The sequence below is a fragment of the Dendrobates tinctorius genome, unplaced genomic scaffold, assembly GCF_039654945.1.
Source record: "Dendrobates tinctorius isolate UK_male_01 unplaced genomic scaffold, ASM3965494v1 ptg000026l, whole genome shotgun sequence".
NCBI lineage: Eukaryota > Metazoa > Chordata > Amphibia > Anura > Dendrobatidae > Dendrobates > Dendrobates tinctorius.
Genome location: NW_027361694.1, coordinates 17976096 through 17998114, shown reverse-complemented (window position 1 = coordinate 17998114; position 22019 = coordinate 17976096). Strand labels below are relative to the sequence as shown.

Below are 22019 nucleotides of genomic sequence, written 5' to 3'. Positions count from 1 at the left end.
TTTGATTGCCTTCCTTAGAGAGTATTGTATGTTTGCACAAAAAAAGCATTGTAATGCAATGAAGCCAAGATATATTTCAGCTAAATGTCATCTCAGATTGCTGTGGTTGTACTAGAAAAAAAAATTAACAAAATTTAACAGCATATATGAAAATGCAACACAGAAGAAAGTAAATATAGTTCATGGGTCCAATAGTACATGAAGTACAGTAAATCGAATATTTCACCATCCATGGAGAAATATTCTTTGCATATTCCCACATTGCTAGTTTATTGCATATATGAATTATACTATACCATTAAGTATGATAAAGCATAACTATCTACAAGACTTCTAGGCAGGATAATAACCCTTTGATAATATAAGTACCGTATATACTCGTGTATAAGCCGACCCATGTATAAGCCGACCCCCCTAAATTTGCCACAAAAAACTGGGAAAACTTATTGACTCACGTATAATCCTAGGGTGGAAAATGCAGCAGCTACTGGTAAATTTCAAAAAATAAAAATAGATACCAATAAAAGTAAAATTAATTGAGACATCAGTAGGTTAAATGTTTTTGAATATCCATTTTGAATCAGGAGCCCCATATAATGCTCCATACAGTCCAAGATGGCCCCATAAGATGCTCCATACAAAATAAACCCCATATAATGCTGCACAAAGGTTAATAATGCCCCATATGCTGCCCCATTAAGGTTATGGCCCCTTAAGATATTTCATGGAATATCCTCCCATAAAATGCTCCATAAATTATGCCCCCATATAATGCTCCATAGATTATGGCCCATATGCTGCTCCATAAGATGCTCCATAGATTATGCCCCCATAAGATGCTCCATAGTTTATGCCCCCATATACTGCTCCATAGATTATGCCCCCATATGCTGCTCCATAGTTTATCCCCCATATGCTACTCCATAGATTATGCCCCCACATGCTGCTCCATAGATTATGTTCCCATATGCTGCTCCATAGATTACACACCCATATGCTGCTCCATAGATTATGCCTCCATATGCTGCTCCATAGATTATGCCCCCATATGCTGCTCCATAATTATGCCCCTATATACTGCTCCATAGATTATGCCCCATATGCTGTTCCATAGTTTATGCCCCATATGATGCTCCATAGATTATGCCCCACTTGCTGCTCCATAGATTATGCCCCCATATGCTGCTTCATAGATTACACCCCCATATGCCGCTCCATAGATTATGCCCCCATATGCTTCTCCATAATTATGCCCCCATATGCTGCTCCATAGATTATGCCCCCATATACAGTATTGCTACTCCATAGTTATGCCCCCATATACAGTATTGCTGCTCCATAGTTATGCCCCCATATACAGTATTGCTGCTCCATAATTATGCCCCCATATATTGCTGCTCCATAGTTATGCCCCCATATACAGTATTGCTGCTCCATAGTTATGCCCCCATATGTAGTATTACTGCTCCATAATTATTTTGCTGCTGCTGCAAATAAAAAAAAATGACATACTCGCCTCTCGTCACTGGGGGCCCGATGCCGGTATCCTGAGCAGGCGGTGACAGGTTCTGATGTCACCGCTGGATCAGGACCCCAGCACTGACGATATTTACCGATCCCCGCTCCATGGCTGCGCGTTGCTCTGTCCTCTCCTCCGCGTCCTGTCAGTGACGTTCAGGCAGCGGGCGAGGCACACACTAACTACGTCACCGCGCCCTCTGACCTGAACATCACAGACAGGACACGTAGAGGACATAGCAACGCGTAGCGATGGACCCGGGACAGGTGAACATAGCATATACTTACTCCCTCCTGGTGCGGTCTCTGCAGCCCCGCTTCCCCTTTCTCAGGCTCCTTCCTTCAGTGGTCACATGGTACCGCTTATTAAAGTCATAAATATGCACATATTCATGACTTTAATGAGCAGCACCATGTGACTGCTGAAGGAAGGAGCCTGAGACCGGGCGAAGCACGGGGGCTGTAGAGACCATGTCAGGAGAGGGTAAGTATGACCTGACACCCCCGCCCCCCTCCCCCGCTGACCCCCAGGTATATGACTTGCATATAAGCCAAGAGGGAGACTTTCAGCTCCAAAAAATGGGATGACAATCTTGTATATGTAAGTATATACAGTAGTTGCTAATATTATATTCAATTAAAACCCATGCTTTATTCCCAAAATTAGATGGTTCTGTTCAGTGAAAATTGGGTTGCCAGACAGACCTATCGTGTAGCCAATATTAAACTTATAGAGTAGCTAAATTTTTTTCTTCATTTCAGTATTCTCCAAGTATTGCAAAGTGGTTTATTTTTATAATATACTTCATTTCATCATTTTGTTCCTTCTCTGCCAAACATCATGCTGCATTGCTGATACAATGCCCAGTTCACGTTCCTTTAGAAGCTGCTTTCTACCTCTGCTCAGCAAAGATTAATACATTATGTTCAAGCAATCTATGCAGTTGAAACCAGAAATTAACATACACTATATAAAAATACACATATGCATGTTTTTCTCAATATCTGACATGAAATCAGAATAAACCTTTCCCGTTTTATGTCAATTAGGATTACCATAATTATTAAATTTTGCCAAATGCCAGAATAATAAGAGAAAGGGAATGTTTAAGGCATTTTTATTACTTACTGCAAAGTCAAAAGTTTACATACACCAAGATTAATTGGACTGCCCATATGATAATGTCATGTGTTTGGAAGCTTCTGATATGTTTTTTTTGGCAACATCTGAGTTAATTAGAGACACACCTCTAACTTCTGGTTTCAACTGTATACAGGACTTAACCTTCCCATGTATAGACAGTTTAAAATAAGTGTAAGGATATTTTCTGAGCAGCAGTTGAAAGTAGTTAGGGAGCATGAATTAGGCATTGTAACATCACTGCAGCATGATATACAGTCATATGTAAAAGTTTGGGCACCCCTATTAATGTTAACCTTTTTTCTTTATAACAATTTTGGTTTTTGCAACAGCGATTTCAGTTTCATATATCTAATAACTGATGGACTCAGTTATATATCTGGATTCAAATGAGGTTTATTGTACTAACAGAAAATGTGCAATCTGCATTTAAACAAAATTTGACCGGTGCAAAAGTATGGGCACCCTTATCATTTTATTGATTTGAACACTCCTAACTACTTTTTACTGACTTCCTGAAGCACTAAATTGGTTTTGTAACCTCATTGAGCTTTGAACTTCATAGCCAGGTGTATCAAATCATGAGAAAAGGTATTTAAGGTGGCCACTTGCAAGTAGTTCTCCTATTTGATTCTCCTATGAAGAGTGGCATCATGGGCTCCTCAAAACAACTCTCAAATGATCTGAAAACAAAGATTATTCAACATAGCTTTTCAGGGGAAGGATACAAAAAGTTGTCTCAGAGATTTAACCTGTCAGTTTCCACTGTGAGGAACATAGTAAGGAAATGGAAGAACACAGGTACAGTTCTTGTTAAGCCCAGAAGTGGCAGGCCAAGAAAAATATCAGAAAGGCAGAGAAGAAGAATGGTGAGAACAGTCAAGGACAATCCACAGACCACCTCCAAAGACCTGCAGCATCATCTTGCTGCAGATGGTGTCACTGTGCTTTTTGTATCCTTCCCCTGAAAAGCTATGTTGAATAATCTTTGTTTTCAGATCATTTGAGAGTTGTTTTGAGGAGCCCATGATGCCACTCTTCATAGGAGAATCAAATAGGAGAACTACTTGCAAGTGGCCACCTTAAATACCTTTTCTCATGATTTGATACACCTGGCTATGAAGTTCAAAGCTCAATGAGGTTACAAAACCAATTTAGTGCTTCAGGAAGTCAGTAAAAAGTATTTAGGAGTGTTCAAATCAAGAAAATGATAAGGGTGCCCATACTTTTGCACCGGTCAAATTTTGTTTAAATGCAGATTGCACATTTTCTGTTAGTACAATAAACCTCATTTGAATCCAGAAATATGACTGAGTCCATCAGTTATTAGATATATGAAACTGAAATAGCTGTTGCAAAAACCAAAATTGTTAAAAAGAAAAAAGGTTAACATTAATAGGGGTGCCCAAACTTTTACATATGACTGTATGAGAGGGAAGGAAGCAAAATAAGGTAATGAACTATATTACAGAAACTCATAACTTTGTAATGCCTGAACAATAATTACAGGAAAAAAGTTTAGTTACTTTTCAACAGCCAGTTACAGAATCATCTCTTATTTAAATGTTCTTTTAATTCAGTTGAGCTCTCTGCTTGGAAAACTATTGTGAACTACCTAAAAATAGCTGTCCTTCAGGTTATATCTTCAAACTACAAGAGCCTTTGCTGGGCCATCATAACTTGAAACTACTATTTTTTTACATTTGCTATAGACAGAATGAAGACCCAGCCAATCAATATGCTATTTAACTGTTTCACAACAAGGCCAATTTCCATTCTTGCGCTTTTCCCATATTTTTTAAAATTTTTCTGTCCGCATAGACATATGAGGTCTTGTTTTTTGTGGGACAAATTGTACTTTCGAATGACGCCAGTCATTTTACCACATTGTGTATTGGGAAATGGGAAACAAAATTCCAAGTGGAAGAAATTGTGAAAAAAATGCACTTCTGACATTGTTTTTTGGCATTATTTTTGCGGTGTATATTTTGTAGCAAAAATTACATCGGAATATGATTCTGCTCATCATTATGATTATGGCAATACCTAACGTCCAGTATTTCTCCTTGGGGTGTTGTTTATTGGGTTGTGTGTTGTATTTTAAATGTTTTTAATATTGTTATGTTTAAGGTGAAATAAAGGTCTCTTTTTTACTTCTTATCTTGTGGATGTGCATATCATCATTAGTCTAGTCTTTTTTTCTTTTTTTTGGTACTGTTCAAAACAGGTGACATGTCCCGTGAAAGGGAGGGAGTCAGACATTGGTGTACTATTACGCCCGATGTCGGAAAGGGGTTAAAGTGTTAGTGTAACATTTGTGCTGATTTCTGCTACGGCCGCTAAGTGACTCTACATTGTTGTTGTGGGTGATGCTTGATAGCATGAACCTATTTATTCCTGTGACTAATGGCTCTGGCTAGTCCAGAAGCTATGAGGTTAATCTTGTTAATTGTTTTCCATCTGCTGTCAGCACTCGGTAGAGCTGTTATATATAATTCCCTTAGAGCCAGTCAATAGTATTGCTGTGCTAGTGAAAAATGCTAAGGTCTATTCCTGTTTATTGTTTTGAATACTCCTGTTCTTTGTCCTTGGCTTGAATTCTGACTACCCGTGTGCTTTTCAATTATACCTTTGATGTGACCTCTTGGCTTTGGTCCTGTTTGCCGACCCTTCTTGCCAGCTTGTGCCACTGAACAGCAGATGAAACTATGGCCCCTGCTCAGAAACCCCTGTGTAAGTCCAGATTGCTGTAAATGGGTTAAAAGATAAAAGCCAGGGCAAACCCATGGACTCTGGAAAATGAAGTAGCTTGTGCCTAGCCTTGTCTTGGTAGCCATTTTGGAGCTGTGAGATGACTATGAACAGGCCAACCATGGAAGCTAACACCTAAACTGGAGAGTCTCCTGATGAGAAGGATTGAACAAAATTGACATGTAAGTTCACTGCAGTTAGCAAAAGAAATAGAAAGCCAAACCAGGGTGAGTGTTGTCTGTGACACAATATAGCGTACATTGCGGAGGAATGGCATGAATTGGTGTCTTCCATGAAGGAAGCTTCTCCTAAAGCCCATGAGTATAAATCGAAGAAGGCTGGGACTCTGGAGTGTTGAAACCAAGATAAATACTGTGGGAACTGGTGGCTTCAAAACTGAATGGAGAGGACTGCAAAGGAATGCAAAGGAGAAGAGTGCAAAGAAAAATGCATGGTGCCTATAGTGAAACTTGGTGGTGGCAGTGTGTTTATGTGGGGCACAGGAGTGCTGCTGGTGTCGGGTAGCTATATTTCATTGATGGTTTCATGAATTCACAGATGTACTGGTCTGTATGGAAAAAGGAGATGCTACATTTACTTTTTGCTTTTGGTTGACGTGCACTTTTCCAACATGACAATGATGTAAAATGCACATCTAAGGCTAGTTTCACATTAGCGTTTTTTTGCGCAGCGCATCGTGCGCATAAAAAACGCAAAGAAAAACGCAAAACAAACGCGTGTTTTTTTAAACGTCATGCGCACGCTGATGCGTCAAAAAAACGCAGCGTTGCTTGCGTTTTACATGCGTTTTTGCATGCGTTTGCGTTTTTTTATGCACATGCGTTTTTAGGTGTGACATTTTTTCCATTGTCTAGAGAACATTCTAGACTTGTTTCACTCAAAAACGCATGCGCAAAAAAACGCAACCGTGCGCAAGACCATGCGCACGCATGCGTTCCCATAGACTTCAATGTGTTGTTTTTGCTCATTCCGTGCGCAAGCGTGCGCATGCGTTTTTTTGCCGAGACAGGGCGCACCAAAAAATGCAACATGTTGCGTCTGGCGCGCCTGGCGCAAAAGACAAAAAAAACGCATGCGCACGAAAACGCAAGTGTGCGCAAGACCATGCGCACGTCATGTTAAACATAGGTGCGCAGTGCGCATGCGCACGGGTGCGCACGATGCGCTGCGCACAAAAGCGCAAATGTGAAACCAGCCTAAGACCATTGCTACATTTTTCAATAAGAATATGGTGAAATTGATTCAGTGGCGGAGAAATTCTACTGATCTGAACTTGACGGAACCTCCTATGGGGAAATCTGTAGAGACAAGTTGAGCATCACTCTCCATCCATGATCCATGCTCTAAAAGAAGTTATTCTTGAAGAATAGATAATGGCAGATGTCACAATTTGTTGCCAACTTGTTCATCCCATGCCTAGAAGACTTGGTTCTGTCATTAAAAATTATGGAGGTCATACAAAATACTAGATGTAGTAGTTTTTGATGTAGGGTTTATTCATTTTTGCATCAACTAATTTCAGTAAACCTGAAGTTATGTTTTTCCCCTTACTTTCATGTTATGAGTTAAAAAAATTCTATGAAATTCAGTATTTTCAAAATTTAATAACTGTTCTTGGGTTCAATGAGATATTAACTAAAATCTCACTTTTCAAAGGGGATGTATTAATGTGTATGCTGAGCACTGTACGACAAATTAAGCTTTTTCATGAACAGATGCTGTGATATTAAAGAGTAACAGTCATTTTAATTTTTATTTCATAAATCAATAGCACACATAAAAATAACCAACTTTGTAATATAATTTATCAGAGAAATGCTTTTTTTTCCGCTAGAACTGTTCATTTATTCTTAAAATTATCAATTCATAGATAAAATCTGTATTCCTTGAAGACTGACTTTTACATTAACAAGATAAGAGATGATGGTTGCTATTGATAAGATTCCATGGAGAGGAAAGAGGAAGGAGGAGCTCTGTCTGTTGCTCCTCCTTCTTCATCCCCCATTCTGTTCTACTTAGTCATATCAGTAACAATTGTCATTTCTCAGCAATTCATTAATCAGTTTTAACTGAAAACAGATTTTAAATTCAGAATTTTAAAAAAGTGATCAGTCCTGGGGGAGAAAGGAGTAGATTTATCTTATAAGATATATTATTGCTTATATTAATAATGTACCATTGATTTATTTCATGAAGATTAAAATAAGTTACTATTTAGGCTTTACAGTATTTGCATATTTATAATGATGTTTTATTTGCTACGATTTTAAATACTTTTTTTTCTGACACTTCTATTATGGTTAAGAATCTAAAGCCCTTTGGAAACGCATCGGTTTAGAGATATGTCTTTTTTAACATGATTTTGAAATAAAGAACATTTATCAGCAAGAATGTGCCGAACTACCTCTATTACTTGGTGGAAAATATTTGGCTGTCACTGGGAGCCTGGCACCTGTCAAATAACGGTCATTGGTAGTAGTAAATGGGAAGTGGGGTGAGCTATAAGCAAACTGATTTTTATTGTATTTATTTATTTATTTTTCTCACTGATATTGCGCCATCAATTCCACAGCGCTTTACAGACATTATCGGCACTATCCCCATTGGGTCTCACAATCTAGATTCCATATCAATATGTCTTCTGGAGTGTGTCTTTTGTATTTCCTATCATAGCTAGGCCCAGCAACTAGTATATTAAGGTTCTGGTGCACCAGAGGCTTCCTATGACCATTAGGTGACTACATTTCACATTTAGATGTGACTGTCAAGAAAACTTGTATTATCAAACATGTGGTCCCTGACCTACATATCCATACTCAGTACAGTTTTAGTTACTTTTCATGGCTAAGCATCACGTCTTACAACTTGCAGAAGGACTATGATTTGTGATTCAGTTCCAACTAGTCTTGTTTTAAAAACTTCCCCTTAATCCTCACATACTGCACTTTAAGAGCTTTTTAGTGCCACCAGGAAATTTCACACAAAGCCACAATTCTTTTCCAATGGCATGCCACACCATGCATGATTCCTGCCTCTATTCGCCCTGTTTAATGCATACTCACTCGTTATTTCCATACTTCTTGAATGGAAAAAACAACTTATAGACTTGCTATATTCTATGATGGTTTCAGGCACATTTGGCTTGGGTCAGGGAGATATTCTAACTCTTTTGAGAGACCAGAAGGTCTTCTCTTATATCAGAAGCCTCTAAGATTGAAGTTGCAAACTATGCTTGCTCTTACAACCAAGCTGTTGTGGAACTTTGTCAACTTGAAACATACACTGGTTCTCTCTTTCAGACTCAGAAACTTGCTGGATTCCTCCAGTGACTTCTCTGAGGTTTCTACTATGATCATTATGATATTTTTTATTCAAAATTCCTAATGACAGCATACACCGGACCCATCATGGCTGCTTCTCTACACTTCAATTGTTAACCTATTTTCAGGCTTTTAATCACACCCTTTTACTCCGTGGAAAACTCTTTAGTGGCTGTCTCAAACCTAGACCTTTGCATGGTCAAAGAGCAGGTCTCTCTACTTACAATCCACCTTTGCCCACACACTCGCCTGGAGCATTACCTCAAGCTTTTTCTACTACAGTCATAGCCAAAAGTGTTGGCATCCTTGAAATACTTCCAGAAAATGAAATATTTCTCCAAGAAAATTATTGCAATTACACGGATCATTGTCCTCCTGGAAGACCCACGACCTAAGATGCAAACCCAGATTTCTGGGCACTGCATTGTAATCCAAAATCCCTTGGTTATCTTCAGATTTCATGATGCCTTGCACACAAAACACCTAGTGTCAAATGCAGCATAACAACCATAAAACATCTTTGACCCTCCAACGTATTTGACTATAAGTATTGTATTCTTTTCTTTGTACGCCTCATTTCATTTTTGGTACATAGTTGAATGATGTACTTAATTAAAAAGCTCTATCATGGTCTCATTTGTCCACAAGATGCTTTCCTAGAAGAATTTTGGCTTAGTCAAGTAGATTTTGGCAAACTGCCAGAAGGACCCCACTTCTGCCAGACATAAAGTCTAGCTTTTATTGTATCTGTCAGAAGTGAGGTCCTGGGTCTTCTGCCATAGCATTTCATTTCATTCAAATGTTGATGAATAGTTCGCACTGAAACTGGTGCAGCCCAAGTCTACAGGACAGCTTGAATTTCTTTGGAACTTGATTGAGGCTATTCTGAGAGCAAACTTTCATCAATTTTTCTCTGTCATCCACATCCAGGGAGATTAGCTACAGTGCCATGAGTTGTAAATGTCTTGATTATGTTGTGCATCAACGACAAAGAAACATCAAAATTTCTGAAGATGGACTTGTAACCTTGAGATTGCTGCTATTTTTCAAGAATTTTGGTTTTCAAGGCCTAAGACAGTTCTCGTCTCCTCTTTCTGTCCTCAGTGCTTAAAGTAGTGTGACAAAGACAGACACACTGCAAAGATTGGGTCAATTTCTCCCCTTTTTATCTGGTTTCAGGTGTGATTTTCATATTGCCTACATCTGTTACTTGCCACAGGTGAGTTTGAACAAGCATTACATGCTTGAAAACAAAATGTTTACCCACAATTTTGGAAAGGCGCCAACACTTTTGTCAGTACCTTTTTTGAGGTTTTGTGTAAAATTATGCTCAATTTGCCTTTTCTTCTCTGCTTTTTTTCCAATATACACAAAGGAAATAAACATGTGTATATTAAAGCATGTAATTGGAATATTTTTCTTGGATAAATACCTTATTTTGTGGAATAATTTCAAAGGTAATCATTTTTGGCCTTGGCTGTATGTTAAAAATTTCTAAAAGTGTAAAAAAAAAGCAAAAAAATCATGGATAGCCATTTTGCCACTAAAAATTCAGCCTTTATGTAAAAATAAAAATAACCCAGAAAATATATTTTAGATGAAACTTACACAAATTTTCATATGTTCTTATGACCCTGTCCTTAGACTGATTGGCTAATTTTTAAGATGCAAAATGAACAAATCAACAGCACCTCAGGAATTGTTTTTATTTATTTATTTTTTTGCTGTTCACCGTATGGTGTAAGTGATAAGGCAGCTTAATTCTTCAGGATAGTAAAATTACAGCAATATTGGATTTATATATATTACTGCTTTAACAAACTAACAATTCTTTTTTAGTAAGATTGGTTTTTTCGTTGCCATGTACTGAAAGCTATAGTTTTTTTAGTTTTAGCTTTTTTTTTTGCAGGATGAATTTAAGTCTTCATTGTTATCTTTTTGGAATATATAATATTTTTAGATCACTTTTTATTCAGGTTTGATGCAGAATTAACAAAAAACAGCAATTTGGTTATTGTTTCTCTTTTATTTACACTGTTCGCTGCTGCAAAAGTGATGAGACAGCTTTGTTCAGAGACAGTATGCGTCTCTGATGTGCCAAAACAGTGGAAACCCCCCACAAATGACACCAATTTGGAAACTATACCCCCCAAGGAACTTATCAAAATGTGTAGTGAGAACTTTGAACCTCCCAGGGCTTCACAGAAGTTTATAAAGTACAGTCGTAAAATGAAAAAAATAACATTTTTTTGCACAAAAATGATGCTGATAACCCACATGTGGGGGTAAACCACTATTTAGGCACATGGCAGAGCTCGGAAGGGAAGCGGCACCATTTGACTTTTTGGGCTGGAATTGGGATTGGACGCCATGCCTCGTTTGGAAAGCCCCTGATGTGCCTAAACAGTGGAAACCCCCAACAAATGACACCATTTTGGAAACTAGAACCCCCAAGGAACTTATCTAGATGTGCAGTGAGCATTTTGAACACCCAAGGGCTTCACAGAAGTTTATAACGCCCTGGCGTGAAAATAAAAAAATCATTTTTTCCACAAACATGATCATTTAGTCCCCAATTTTTTTTTCCCAAGGGTAACAGGAGAAAATGGACCCCAAGAGTTGTTGTCCAATTTGTCCTGAGTACGCTGATACCCCATATGTGGGAGAAAACTACTGTATGGGCACACATCAGGGCTCTGAAGGGTAGTAGTGACATTTTGGAATGCAGACTTTGATGGAATGGTCTGCGGGTGTCATGTTGCCATTGGAAAGCCCCTGATGTACCTAAACAGTGGAAACCCCCCCACAAGTGACCCCATTTTGGAAACTAGACCCCCTAAGGAACTTATATAGATGTGTGGTGAGCACTTTGAACCCCCCCAGTGCTTCACAGAAGTTTATAACGCCCGGGCGTGAAAATAAAAAAAATCATATTTTTTCCACAAACATTATCTTTTAGTCCCTAATTTTTTTATTTTCCCTAGGGTAACAGGTGAAATTGCACCCCAAAAATTGTTGTCCAATTTGCCCAGAGTACGCTAATACCCCATATGTGGAAGAAAACTACTGTATGACGACACGTCGGGGCTCGGAAGGGAAGTAGTGATGTTTTGGAATTCAGACTTTGATGGATTGGTCTGCGGGTGTCATGTCGCATTTGGAGAGCCTGTGATGTGCCTAAACTGTTGAAACTCCCCATAAGTGACCCCATTCTGGAAACTAGACCCCCCACGGAACTTATCTAGATGTGTGGTGAGCGCTTTGAACCCCCAAGTGCTTCAGAGAAGTTTATAGAAAAATCATATTTTTTTCCACAGAAATGATATTTTTGGCCCCAATTTTTTATTTTCCTAAGGGTAACAGGAGTTATTGGAACCCAAAAGTTGTTTTTCAATTTGTCCTGAGCAGGCTGATACCCCATATGTGAGGGTAAAACACTGTTTGGGCGCATGGCAGAGCTTGGAAGGGAAGGAACACCATTTGACTTTTTCAACGCAGAATTAGCTGGAATTGAGATCAGATGCCATGTTGCGTTTGGAGAGCACCTGATGTGCCCAAACAGTGGAAACCCCCCAATTCTATCTCCAACCCTAACCCCAACACATCCCTAACCCTAATCTCAGCCCTAACCCTAGCCCTAACCCAAACCCTAACCCTACCCCTAGCCCTAACCCTACACCTAGCCCTAGCCCTAGCCCTAACCCTACCCCTAGCCCTAACCCTAGCCCTAACCCTAATGGGAAAATAGAAATAAATACATTTTTTTAATTTTTTTATTTTTCTCTAAGTGGGTGATAAAAGGGGGTTTGATTTACTATATATGGCAGGTTTTTATATTTGGCAGCTGTCGCACGCTAAAAGATGCTTTTTATTGTAAAAATAGTTTTTGCATCACGACATTTTGAGAGCTATAATTTTTCCATATTTTGACCCACCGAGTCATGTGAGGTCTTATTTTTTGCAGCATCATGTGCCCATAGGCGGAGATAACAGGAAGAAGCACAGCAAGGGGCGGAGCTTAGCGGCGGCCATGCACAGACCGATGCTGGTCTGTGCAATGCAAATGTGAAACCAGCCTTTCGTATATATATTTTTGCACTGAACGCTTGATCACTCCAATGGTGCCCCATAGTTTAAATCAGGTTTTAGGAGTGCCAGGCTCCCTTTCCGTTACATTGGTTGTTCTGTATTAAAATGTTTACTAACTGTGGAAAGAATGTCATAGAAAAGCTGAAATTAACCTGTACAAGACTTGTGCTGGCAGCTTATATAATGTTAGTGCTGTAATTTTGTTCCTTGAGCCAAATCTTTGTAATCTTCTGTAAATACCAGCCACGTATTTACACAGATATGGGTACAGATATATAGATCAGGTGATCTCTTTGTCATTTTGGATGTATATGTTTTATGACAGGTCTATAAACACTGACCTTTCCAGGTTTAGCCAGTTTAATGCAAAACTAAAACAAACAAACCACATTTTTATTGTACATAGTTTGTTTAACAAGGCTTAATTATTCACTGTTATTCTATGATTAATTAATTTAATTCCCCAGGTTTTAATGCACTGCCTCTTGTCTATTTAATTTAACATTCACACATTTGCCTTTGCAATTCTTTGATGTATGAGTTTAATCTATTTTTATTGTTAGGTTAGTCACACTGCCATGAGTATGTAGCAAATTACTCACCTTAAAACTACATCTAAGGATTTTTCATTTTTTTATTTCCTTCCAAATTTTCATTGCATTTTTTATTGTTCATATTTTTTGTCCTATATGTCTGCAACAAATAAATTTGGCCATTATTTCTAGATGAAGGTAATAGAGATGTAGAGAGTTTGTCAGTCAGGTTATATAAAAAAAACAGCAAATTCTACAGCTTAGTTTTTGCAAGGACTGTTTTACATTGAGAAATGTCAAGGCAAAATGGCATACATAATCATTACAATAATATTAATCTAGTGGGAGAAGAAAGTGCAGAGAACAGTCAGCTGAAGCTTGTACTTGATTAAATCCAATACTGGAGAGACTTATGTGTTATGTGTCTCTTTGTACAGATAAATTTAGTTGTCTGAAAATAATTAAATTATTTATTAAATGACCAAAATCTTCATGTTTGCATTATTATATAATAATAATAATAAATTTTATTTCTATAGCGCCGACATATTCTGCAGCACTTTACATTTCAGAGGGGACTTGTACAGACAATAGACATTACAGCATAACAATAATCACATAGATCATAACAGATACCAAGAGGAATGAGGGCCCTGCTCGCAAGCTTACGGTCTATGAGGAAAAAAGGGGAGACACGAAAGGTGGGTGGTAACAGTTGTCCTGATTGTATGGACCAGTCATAATGTTAAGTGTGTAACAGTACAGACGTAGAGGGCTAATGGATGCATAAAGCATGTGGGAACATGATGCGGGGAACCTGGTTATGGTAAAAACTTTTGGCTGTGCCACATAGGGATAGATTAGGTTAATGTGTTGAGGCGGTAGGCCAGTCTGAATAAATGAGTTTTCAGGGCACGCTTAAAATTGTGGGGATTGGGGACTAATCGTATTGACCTGGGAAGTGCAATCCAAAGAATTGGCACAGCACGTGTATAGTCTTGGAGACGGGAGTGGGAGGTTCTGATTATTGAGGATGCTAACCTCAGGTCATCAGCAGAACAGAGGGCGCGGGTAGGATGGTATACTGAAACAAGGGAGGAGATGTAGGGTGGTGCTGAGCCATGAAGAGCTTTGTGGTTGAGGGTAATAAGTTTGTACTGGATTCTGGAGTGGATGGGTAGCCAGTGTAATGACTGGCACAAGGTAGATGCATCGGTGTAACGATTGGCGAGGAATATGATCCTGGCAGCAGCATTCGAGACAGATTGGAGGGGAGAGAGTTTGGTAAGAGGGAGACCGATTAGAAGAGTGTTACAATAGTCGAGACGAGAATGAATAAGAGAAACAGTAAGAGTTTTTGCGGAGTCAAAAGTAAGAAAAGATCGAATTCTTGCCACATGGGTTTTTTTTGCCTTCTTCTGGATCAACATGTTAGGGCAAGTTAGGATAGGATATGGGTTGAACTAGATGGTCTTAAAGTCTTCCTTCAACCTTAATAACTATGTTACTATGTTACTATGTAGAAATGTTTTTGAGGTGCAGATAACAAGAGCGAGCCAGTGATCGAATGTGGGGGACAAAAGAAAGCTCGGAATCAAGCATGACCCCAAGACAGCGGGCATGTTGCTGGGGAGTAATAGTGGAACCACACACGGAAATGGCAATGTCGGGTATAGGTACTTTAGTAGCGGGAGGAAACACAAGGAGTTCAGTCTTTGACAGGTTCAGTTTCAGATATAGTGAGGACATGATGTTAGACACAGTGTTTAGACAATCGCTGGTGTTTTCTAGAAAGGCAGGTGTGATGTCAGGAGAAGAAGCATATAATTGTATAATTGGGTGTCATCAGCATAGAGATGGTACTGGAAACCAAATCTACTGATTGTTTGACCAATAGGGGCAGTGTACAAAGAGAAGAGGAAGGGGCCAAGGACTGATCCTTGAGGAACCCCAACAGTAAGGGGAAGATGAGAGGAGGAGCCAGCAAAAGATACAGTAAAGGAGCGGTCAGAGAGAAAGGAGGAGAACCAGGAGAGAACGGTGTCCTTGAGGCCAATGGAACAGAGCATAGTGAGGTGGAGCTGATGATCCACAGTGTCGAATGCTGCAGAGAGATCCAAGAGAATTAGCATGGAGTAATGACCATTTGATTTAGCTGTTAGTAGATCATTAGAGACTTTAGTGAGGGCAGTTTCAGTAGAGTGTAAAGAGCGTAAACCGGATTGGAGAGGGTCGAGAAGAGAGTTATCAAAGAGATAGTGGATAAGACGGGAGTGGACCAGGCGTTTCAGGAGTTTAGAGATGAAGGGAAGATTAGAGACAGGTCTATAGTTAGCGGCACAGTTTTGGTCGAAGGATGGTTTTTTAATTAGTGGATGTATGACTGCATGCTTAAATGAGGAGGGAAAGATACCAGAAGAGAGAGAGAGGTTAAATATTTTAGTTAGGTGAGGGGTGACAGCAGGGGAAAGGGGCTGGAGTAGATGTGACGGAAATGTGTCACTGGTGCAAGTGGTTGGGCGAGAAGATGCAAGGAGCCTGCTTACTTCTTCTTCTGTGACTGGTTCAAAATCAGAGAGTGAGTTAGATGCAGTGGGGGAGGGAGGACAGTGCATGATATGAGGTGATTGGGAGATAATTTCCTGTCGGATCTGGTCAATTTTTTCTTTGAAGCAATTGGCCAGATCGTCAGCTCGAAGCTCCGTGGTTGGGGCCTGTACTCTTGGGTTGAGTAGAGAATGAAAAGTGTCAAAGAGACGTTTAGGGTTATTGGACAGTGAGGTGATGAGGGTGTTGAAATAGGTTTGTTTTGAGAGGTGAAGGGCAGTGTTGCATGTTCGAAGCATAAACTTATAATGGATGAAATCTTCGGGTAGGTTGGATTTTCTCCACAGACGTTCGGCACACCTGGAGCACCGCTGCAGGAAATGGTCACCTTTATATTAACCCACTGAAATTGGCAGCAATTGTTAATGTTTTTTCTTTTTCCCAGGTGTCTTTTTTACATAAAAAATATATAACATTCAAATGTTCCCAAAATATTTCCACCACAGCATTCAGAAATTGAATTGAATAGACTATTGCTGACTGGTTCTAAAACTAATTTTATAGGGTTACATATAACTGCATAATGCAAAGCAAGTCTTTACATATTTATTGACCCTAGGAGCACACTATGGGCATCATATATTAAAAAAGTTACAAAGATATACTGTCCATGCCCATAGCAGTCAATTATTGGCTGTGTTTAACTCTATATTCATAGCATAGTGAACAGTCATTTAAAGGGAATCTCTCAGCAGCTTTTTGCTACCTCATCTGAGAGCAGATTGATGTAGGAACAGAAACCCTGAATTCAATGATGTATCACTTAGATTACTGGGTGCAGCAGTTCTGCCCTGGAGTTATTAGATTCAATATGAAGCTCAGCTGATAAAGCTAACCCCACCCACAGCAGGCTCTGTATGTACATTGTCTATGTACATTAAGTTGCTTATCTTTGGAGGGGGCAGAGTCAGACTAGAAGTTGTGTGCACTTCAGATCTGCAATGATAATGTCCTAGGGATAAAACCTTCAGTGTAAGTAAACAGCACTGAGCTCGATGTAAGAATTGGGTGTTGCTGTTGCTGCTTGAACCAGTAAACAGTCTCAATATGTAACAGTCCAGACACAGGCGGCTACTAAATGCAAAAAGCATGTGAGAACATGATGAGAGGAAGCTGGTTATGGTAAAAAATTTTGACTGAGCCACACAGGGATATATAGGTTAATGTGTTGAGGCGATAGGCCAGTCTGAACAAATGCACTTTAAGGCACACTTAAAACTGTTGGGATTGGGGATTAATCGTATTGACCAAAGTAGTGCATTCCAAAGAATTGGTGCAGCATGTGAAAAGTCTTGGAGACGGGAGTGGGAGGTTCTGATTAATGAGGATGTTAACCTCAGGTCATTAGCAGAATGGAGGGCACGGGTAGGGTTGGTAGCCTGAGACGAGGGAGGAGATGTAGGGTGATGCTGAGCCATGGAGTGATTTGTGGGTGAGGGATGGGTAATAAGTTTATACTGAATTCTGGAGTGGCTGGGTAGCCAGTGTAATGCCTGGCACAAGGTAGCGGCATCGGTATAAACGATTGGTGAGGAATATGATCCTAGCTGCAGCATTCAGGATGAATTGGAGAGGGTAGAGTTTGGTAAGAGGGAGACTGATTAGCAGAGAATTACAATAGTCCCGACGAGAATGAATAAGAGAAACAGTAAGAGTTTTTGCAGAGTCGAAAGTAAAGGCCCAGTCACACATAGCGATCTCGCTAGCGAGATCGCTGCTGAGTCACAAGTTTTGTGACACAACAGCGATCTCACCAGCGAGATCGCTGTGTGTGACAGTGATCAGCGACCGGCTCCCCTGACGGTATCGCTGATCGCTGCAAGAAACCTCTGGACATTTTTTTCGTCGCTGATCTCCCACTGGCCAGCATGCATCGCTGCGTATGACAGGTGGGAGACCAGCGATCAGCAGCAAAATAATAAAAAAATAATAAAAAAACTAAAAAATATTGTTATTCTCACCTTCCAGCGTCCCGCGCAGCATTGCCGCCTCTCTCCACGCTCCGGTCCCAGGTCCCAGTTATCCTTTGCAAGAATGACCGCAAGACTTCGCGATCCCGCGAGAACGGACGTCATCGCGGTAATTCTCGCAAAGGATTACTGGGACAGGACCGTGGAGAGAGGCGGGAATGCTGCGCGGGACGTTGGAAGGTGAGAATAACAATATTTTTTAATTTAATTCTATTTTTTACATGGATCCATGGCATCAGCGCTAACGAACACAGCGATGCCGCGTGCGCGGCGTCGCTGTGCTAATCGCTGGTGAAGCTGTCTGTTTGACAGCTCACTAACGATCACATAGCGACTTACCCAGCGATCCTGACACGTTGATATCATTGTCGGGATTGCTGGTAAGTCGCTATGTGTGACTCCAGCTTTAGAAAGGGTCGAATTCTAGAAGTGTTTTTGAGGTGCAAATAACAAGAGCGAGCCAGTGATCATATGTTGGGGGCGAATGAAAGGCTGGTCAAGAGTGAATGAAGCACAAAAGTGGTCAGACAGAGAATTGAGGCCATCATCACCTGCTATCGTCAGCAGGTGTGCTGTTTTATTATCATGGTAGCCAGCCACTATAGGGACCCAGGGTAACCAACTTGACTTTTTATTTTTTTGAACAACTTATCAAAAAATTACACAAGTCATATTTTTTATGGATTGATTGGAAACCATAATAAATCATGAATATAAGTGATCCATGTCTACAGTTCATAATTCTGATAAAAAGACATCCACTATATTCACTGTAAACTGTAAAATGATGATAATTACAGTTAAAATTTTAGACATTTCATTTTTTTTAAGCTGAAGAAGCTTCTGCAAATTATTTTAAGTAAATAAAAGTGCCCTATTTTCATTGACTGTCCAGGAATTTCTGTATGGCTAGCAACCCTGTAGTAGCTCCCATGGTTGCCATCTTAGTCCTCCTATTTAACCTTGGCAGAGTTTAGGTCTAATACAATGTCTCTTAATGTGTTAATCAATTATCAAGTGCATCGAATTTTAAAGTTGTATTCCCATCTCCAAGATTCTATCCCAATATTTAGTAGGTGTAATAATATTAGCAAATACCTCCATTCAGAAAAGTAGAATAGTTCCTATGATTTGCTATGTCACTTACCCCATGTGCAGGGCATTGTAGAAGCTTAGGTGTCCATGGTTATGGTCTCTAACAGCTAACTAGCCATCACTATAAGAATGGTCATTACCATGGATACCTAAGCTACTGAAATGGTCTACATGAGGTAAGCAACTTAGCGAATCCGAAGAACTATACTACATTTGTAATTTGAGTTATTTGCTGAGATTAATTATATTATTATTGCATCTACTACATATTGGGATATGATCTTGAAGTTGGGAATACCCTTTAAGGCACTCATGAAGTTAAAATTTTAAAAAGATTGCAAAAGTATATACAATGTTAAAAAATTGCATGATCAACCTTGGCTAAATTCAAATGTGGAACTTGGAACCCCTGTTTGCCTACCTTTTGGCTAGGTGATACTTTGTTATTGTGAGACAAATGCTTTAAACTTAACCATATCAAATCACACAATATAAAAAAGGACACACTGGTCAATAATATTTCATTCCCTTTGCAGCAGCAAGAGGCACCTTATGTAGCTTCTGCAATCCAAACACATAAAGGTTCACCCAATAGTTTGAGTACAGTTTTAATATGATATTTGGTAACATCTCATTCATTTTGCCATGTATATCAAAGCAGTGGATGCATATCAATGTCTTTCATTATCACTATTTACTCTTATGCACCTTTATAACAATAATCTTTAAAAAAAAGGGATAAAATACTCGTAGATTTCTGATTCTTAACCAGTAACTACTCTCCAGAGTTATTAGACCTTGATACCATATGAAAACTGATAAATTTAATGATTACCTATGCTTGAAAGGCCCAGGATAATATAATTTCTTGCAAGACCTTAATTTCTAATAATAATTCCTTAACACATTTTACATTTTCCACTTGAAAGTCCATATTGAAAAGCAAGCTGTCATTTGCAACAGCTTTAATGTAGATTGTTAGATACATTATACTTGAAGTTAAAAATATTGCCGCCTTACTGAATGTTTGCAATTCTTATAATATTGTGTATCAAGTTGAAAACAAACTGTTTAATACTCTTTATGAGCTGCCATTTGTATAATATTTATATCTTGCTTTTTTAGGAACTTCTATTATATCACAATGCTGAGGGATCCAGTATCTCGCTACTTGAGTGAATGGAAACATGTCCAGAGAGGAGCAACTTGGAAGGCTTCACTCCATGTCTGTGATGGCCGAAGTCCAACACCAGATGAATTGCCCACGTGTTATCTCGGGGATGACTGGTCTGGAGTCACATTACAGGAGTTCATGGACTGTAACTACAACTTGGCCAATAATCGCCAAGTCCGAATGCTTGCTGACCTTAGTCTAGTTGGATGTTACAACTTAACTTTTATGAATGAAAGTGAAAGGAATGATATTCTTCTACAGAGTGCCAAGAATAACCTTAAAAACATGGCTTTTTATGGCTTGACTGAGTTTCAAAGAAAAACACAATATTTATTTGAGAGAACATTCAATCTCAAGTTTATTTCTCCATTTACCCAATTCAACACTACTAGAGCTTCAAATGTGGACATTGATGAATGGTCACGTGGACGTATTAAAGAACTTAACTATTTAGACATGCAGTTATATGAATATGCCAAGGACCTTTTTTTACAACGCTTCCAGTATACCAGACAACAAGAACATCAGAGAAAGAGAGAGAAGAGAAAGGAAGAAAGGAGACTTCTTAGGGAACATAAAGCCCACCCATCTCACAAGGAAGAAAGAACAACAGACATTTCTACGACTGAAGACTATAATAGTCAGGTGGCAAGATGGTGACATTCCCAAGTTTTTATTTCAAAATTAATAGTAAAAAAAAAACCTACATAAATTTGTTATAAAGAATTTTTAAATCTTTTGAAGTTGAACTTTTAAAAGGGGAAAATATGTAAAAACATTTATTTAGTCAGGAAGTGGTGGAAAATCTCTACGACTATATCCTGAATGAGTTGCACTTACCGTCAGTTTATTTGTTTTATGGAATGTCACCATTCAAACTGAGAAGTATTCTTTGGACTTCTACAATTTCTTAATTTTGTGACATGGTCTTGTTGTCATCTCCCATTATTGTTTTACAGACATCAAATGTCTACATGAAACACACAGGTAGAATTGTGGAAATGTCGAATGGACTTCTGTGCGCTTTTCAAATGTTTGCTTGTTTCCTTTCTTTGCAGTAGATGAAACTACATTTTCAATGTATTACAATTCAAACTGTTTTTAGATGGTGTGATACGATGAAAACTGATGTTGTGTTACAATAAAGGAAAACATATGAACAATAAAAAATATTTACAGTAATTATGATTACGCCCATCAATTGCCACTTTCTATAGAAGATATATTGCTCCCCATATGAAAAATGTAGTATTAAAAGTTTGTAATTACTAAGCAGAATGCATAAAAATTCAGCAAATGTGATTTATGATCTCTAATGTGGTGTTTTTGATGACACAAAAGGAAATTTAAATTACATACATTGGCTTATTATTTTTATTTCATCATTATCTTTATCTCAATGCTCATGAACTACAGAACAGCAGAATTGTTGATTATGCAGAGTATGTATACAACCTACAAAGTTGTAAGCAAGCCAATGGGCCTGCGTAAAGACAAATAATAAAGAAATGGTGATCATAACCAGAATACTAATCCTGCAAATATAACCACTTGTATTAAAAAATAGCTTTTATTAAGTCACATTTAAACACATATAAATGATAAAATATGGCGATATCATCACAGAATTTTGCAAAGGATGAAGAATAGAGCACCTGATACACAGAAGACAATCAGAAAAAGTGCAGCAATATATAACCAAAAGATTAGTTTTAACATTATGAAATTAATAGCTACAGAGAGTGATCAAATGAACCCCATAGCACATACATATGGACATGATCAGATCACAAATGTGTT

General features: G+C 38.8%; 1 protein-coding gene across 1 annotated transcript in view; it reads left to right on the top strand.

Annotated features, from left to right (window-relative positions):
* Window positions 1-21402, top strand: part of HS6ST3 (heparan sulfate 6-O-sulfotransferase 3) — a 1172281-nt gene extending 1150879 nt beyond the window's left edge. The window contains exon 2 of the mRNA XM_073569565.1: window positions 20171-21402. Coding sequence (XP_073425666.1) covers window positions 20171-20879 — 709 coding nt within the window. The 3' untranslated portion in view covers window positions 20880-21402. The remainder of the gene's footprint in view (window positions 1-20170) is intronic.
* The last annotated feature ends 617 nt before the right edge of the window (window positions 21403-22019 follow it).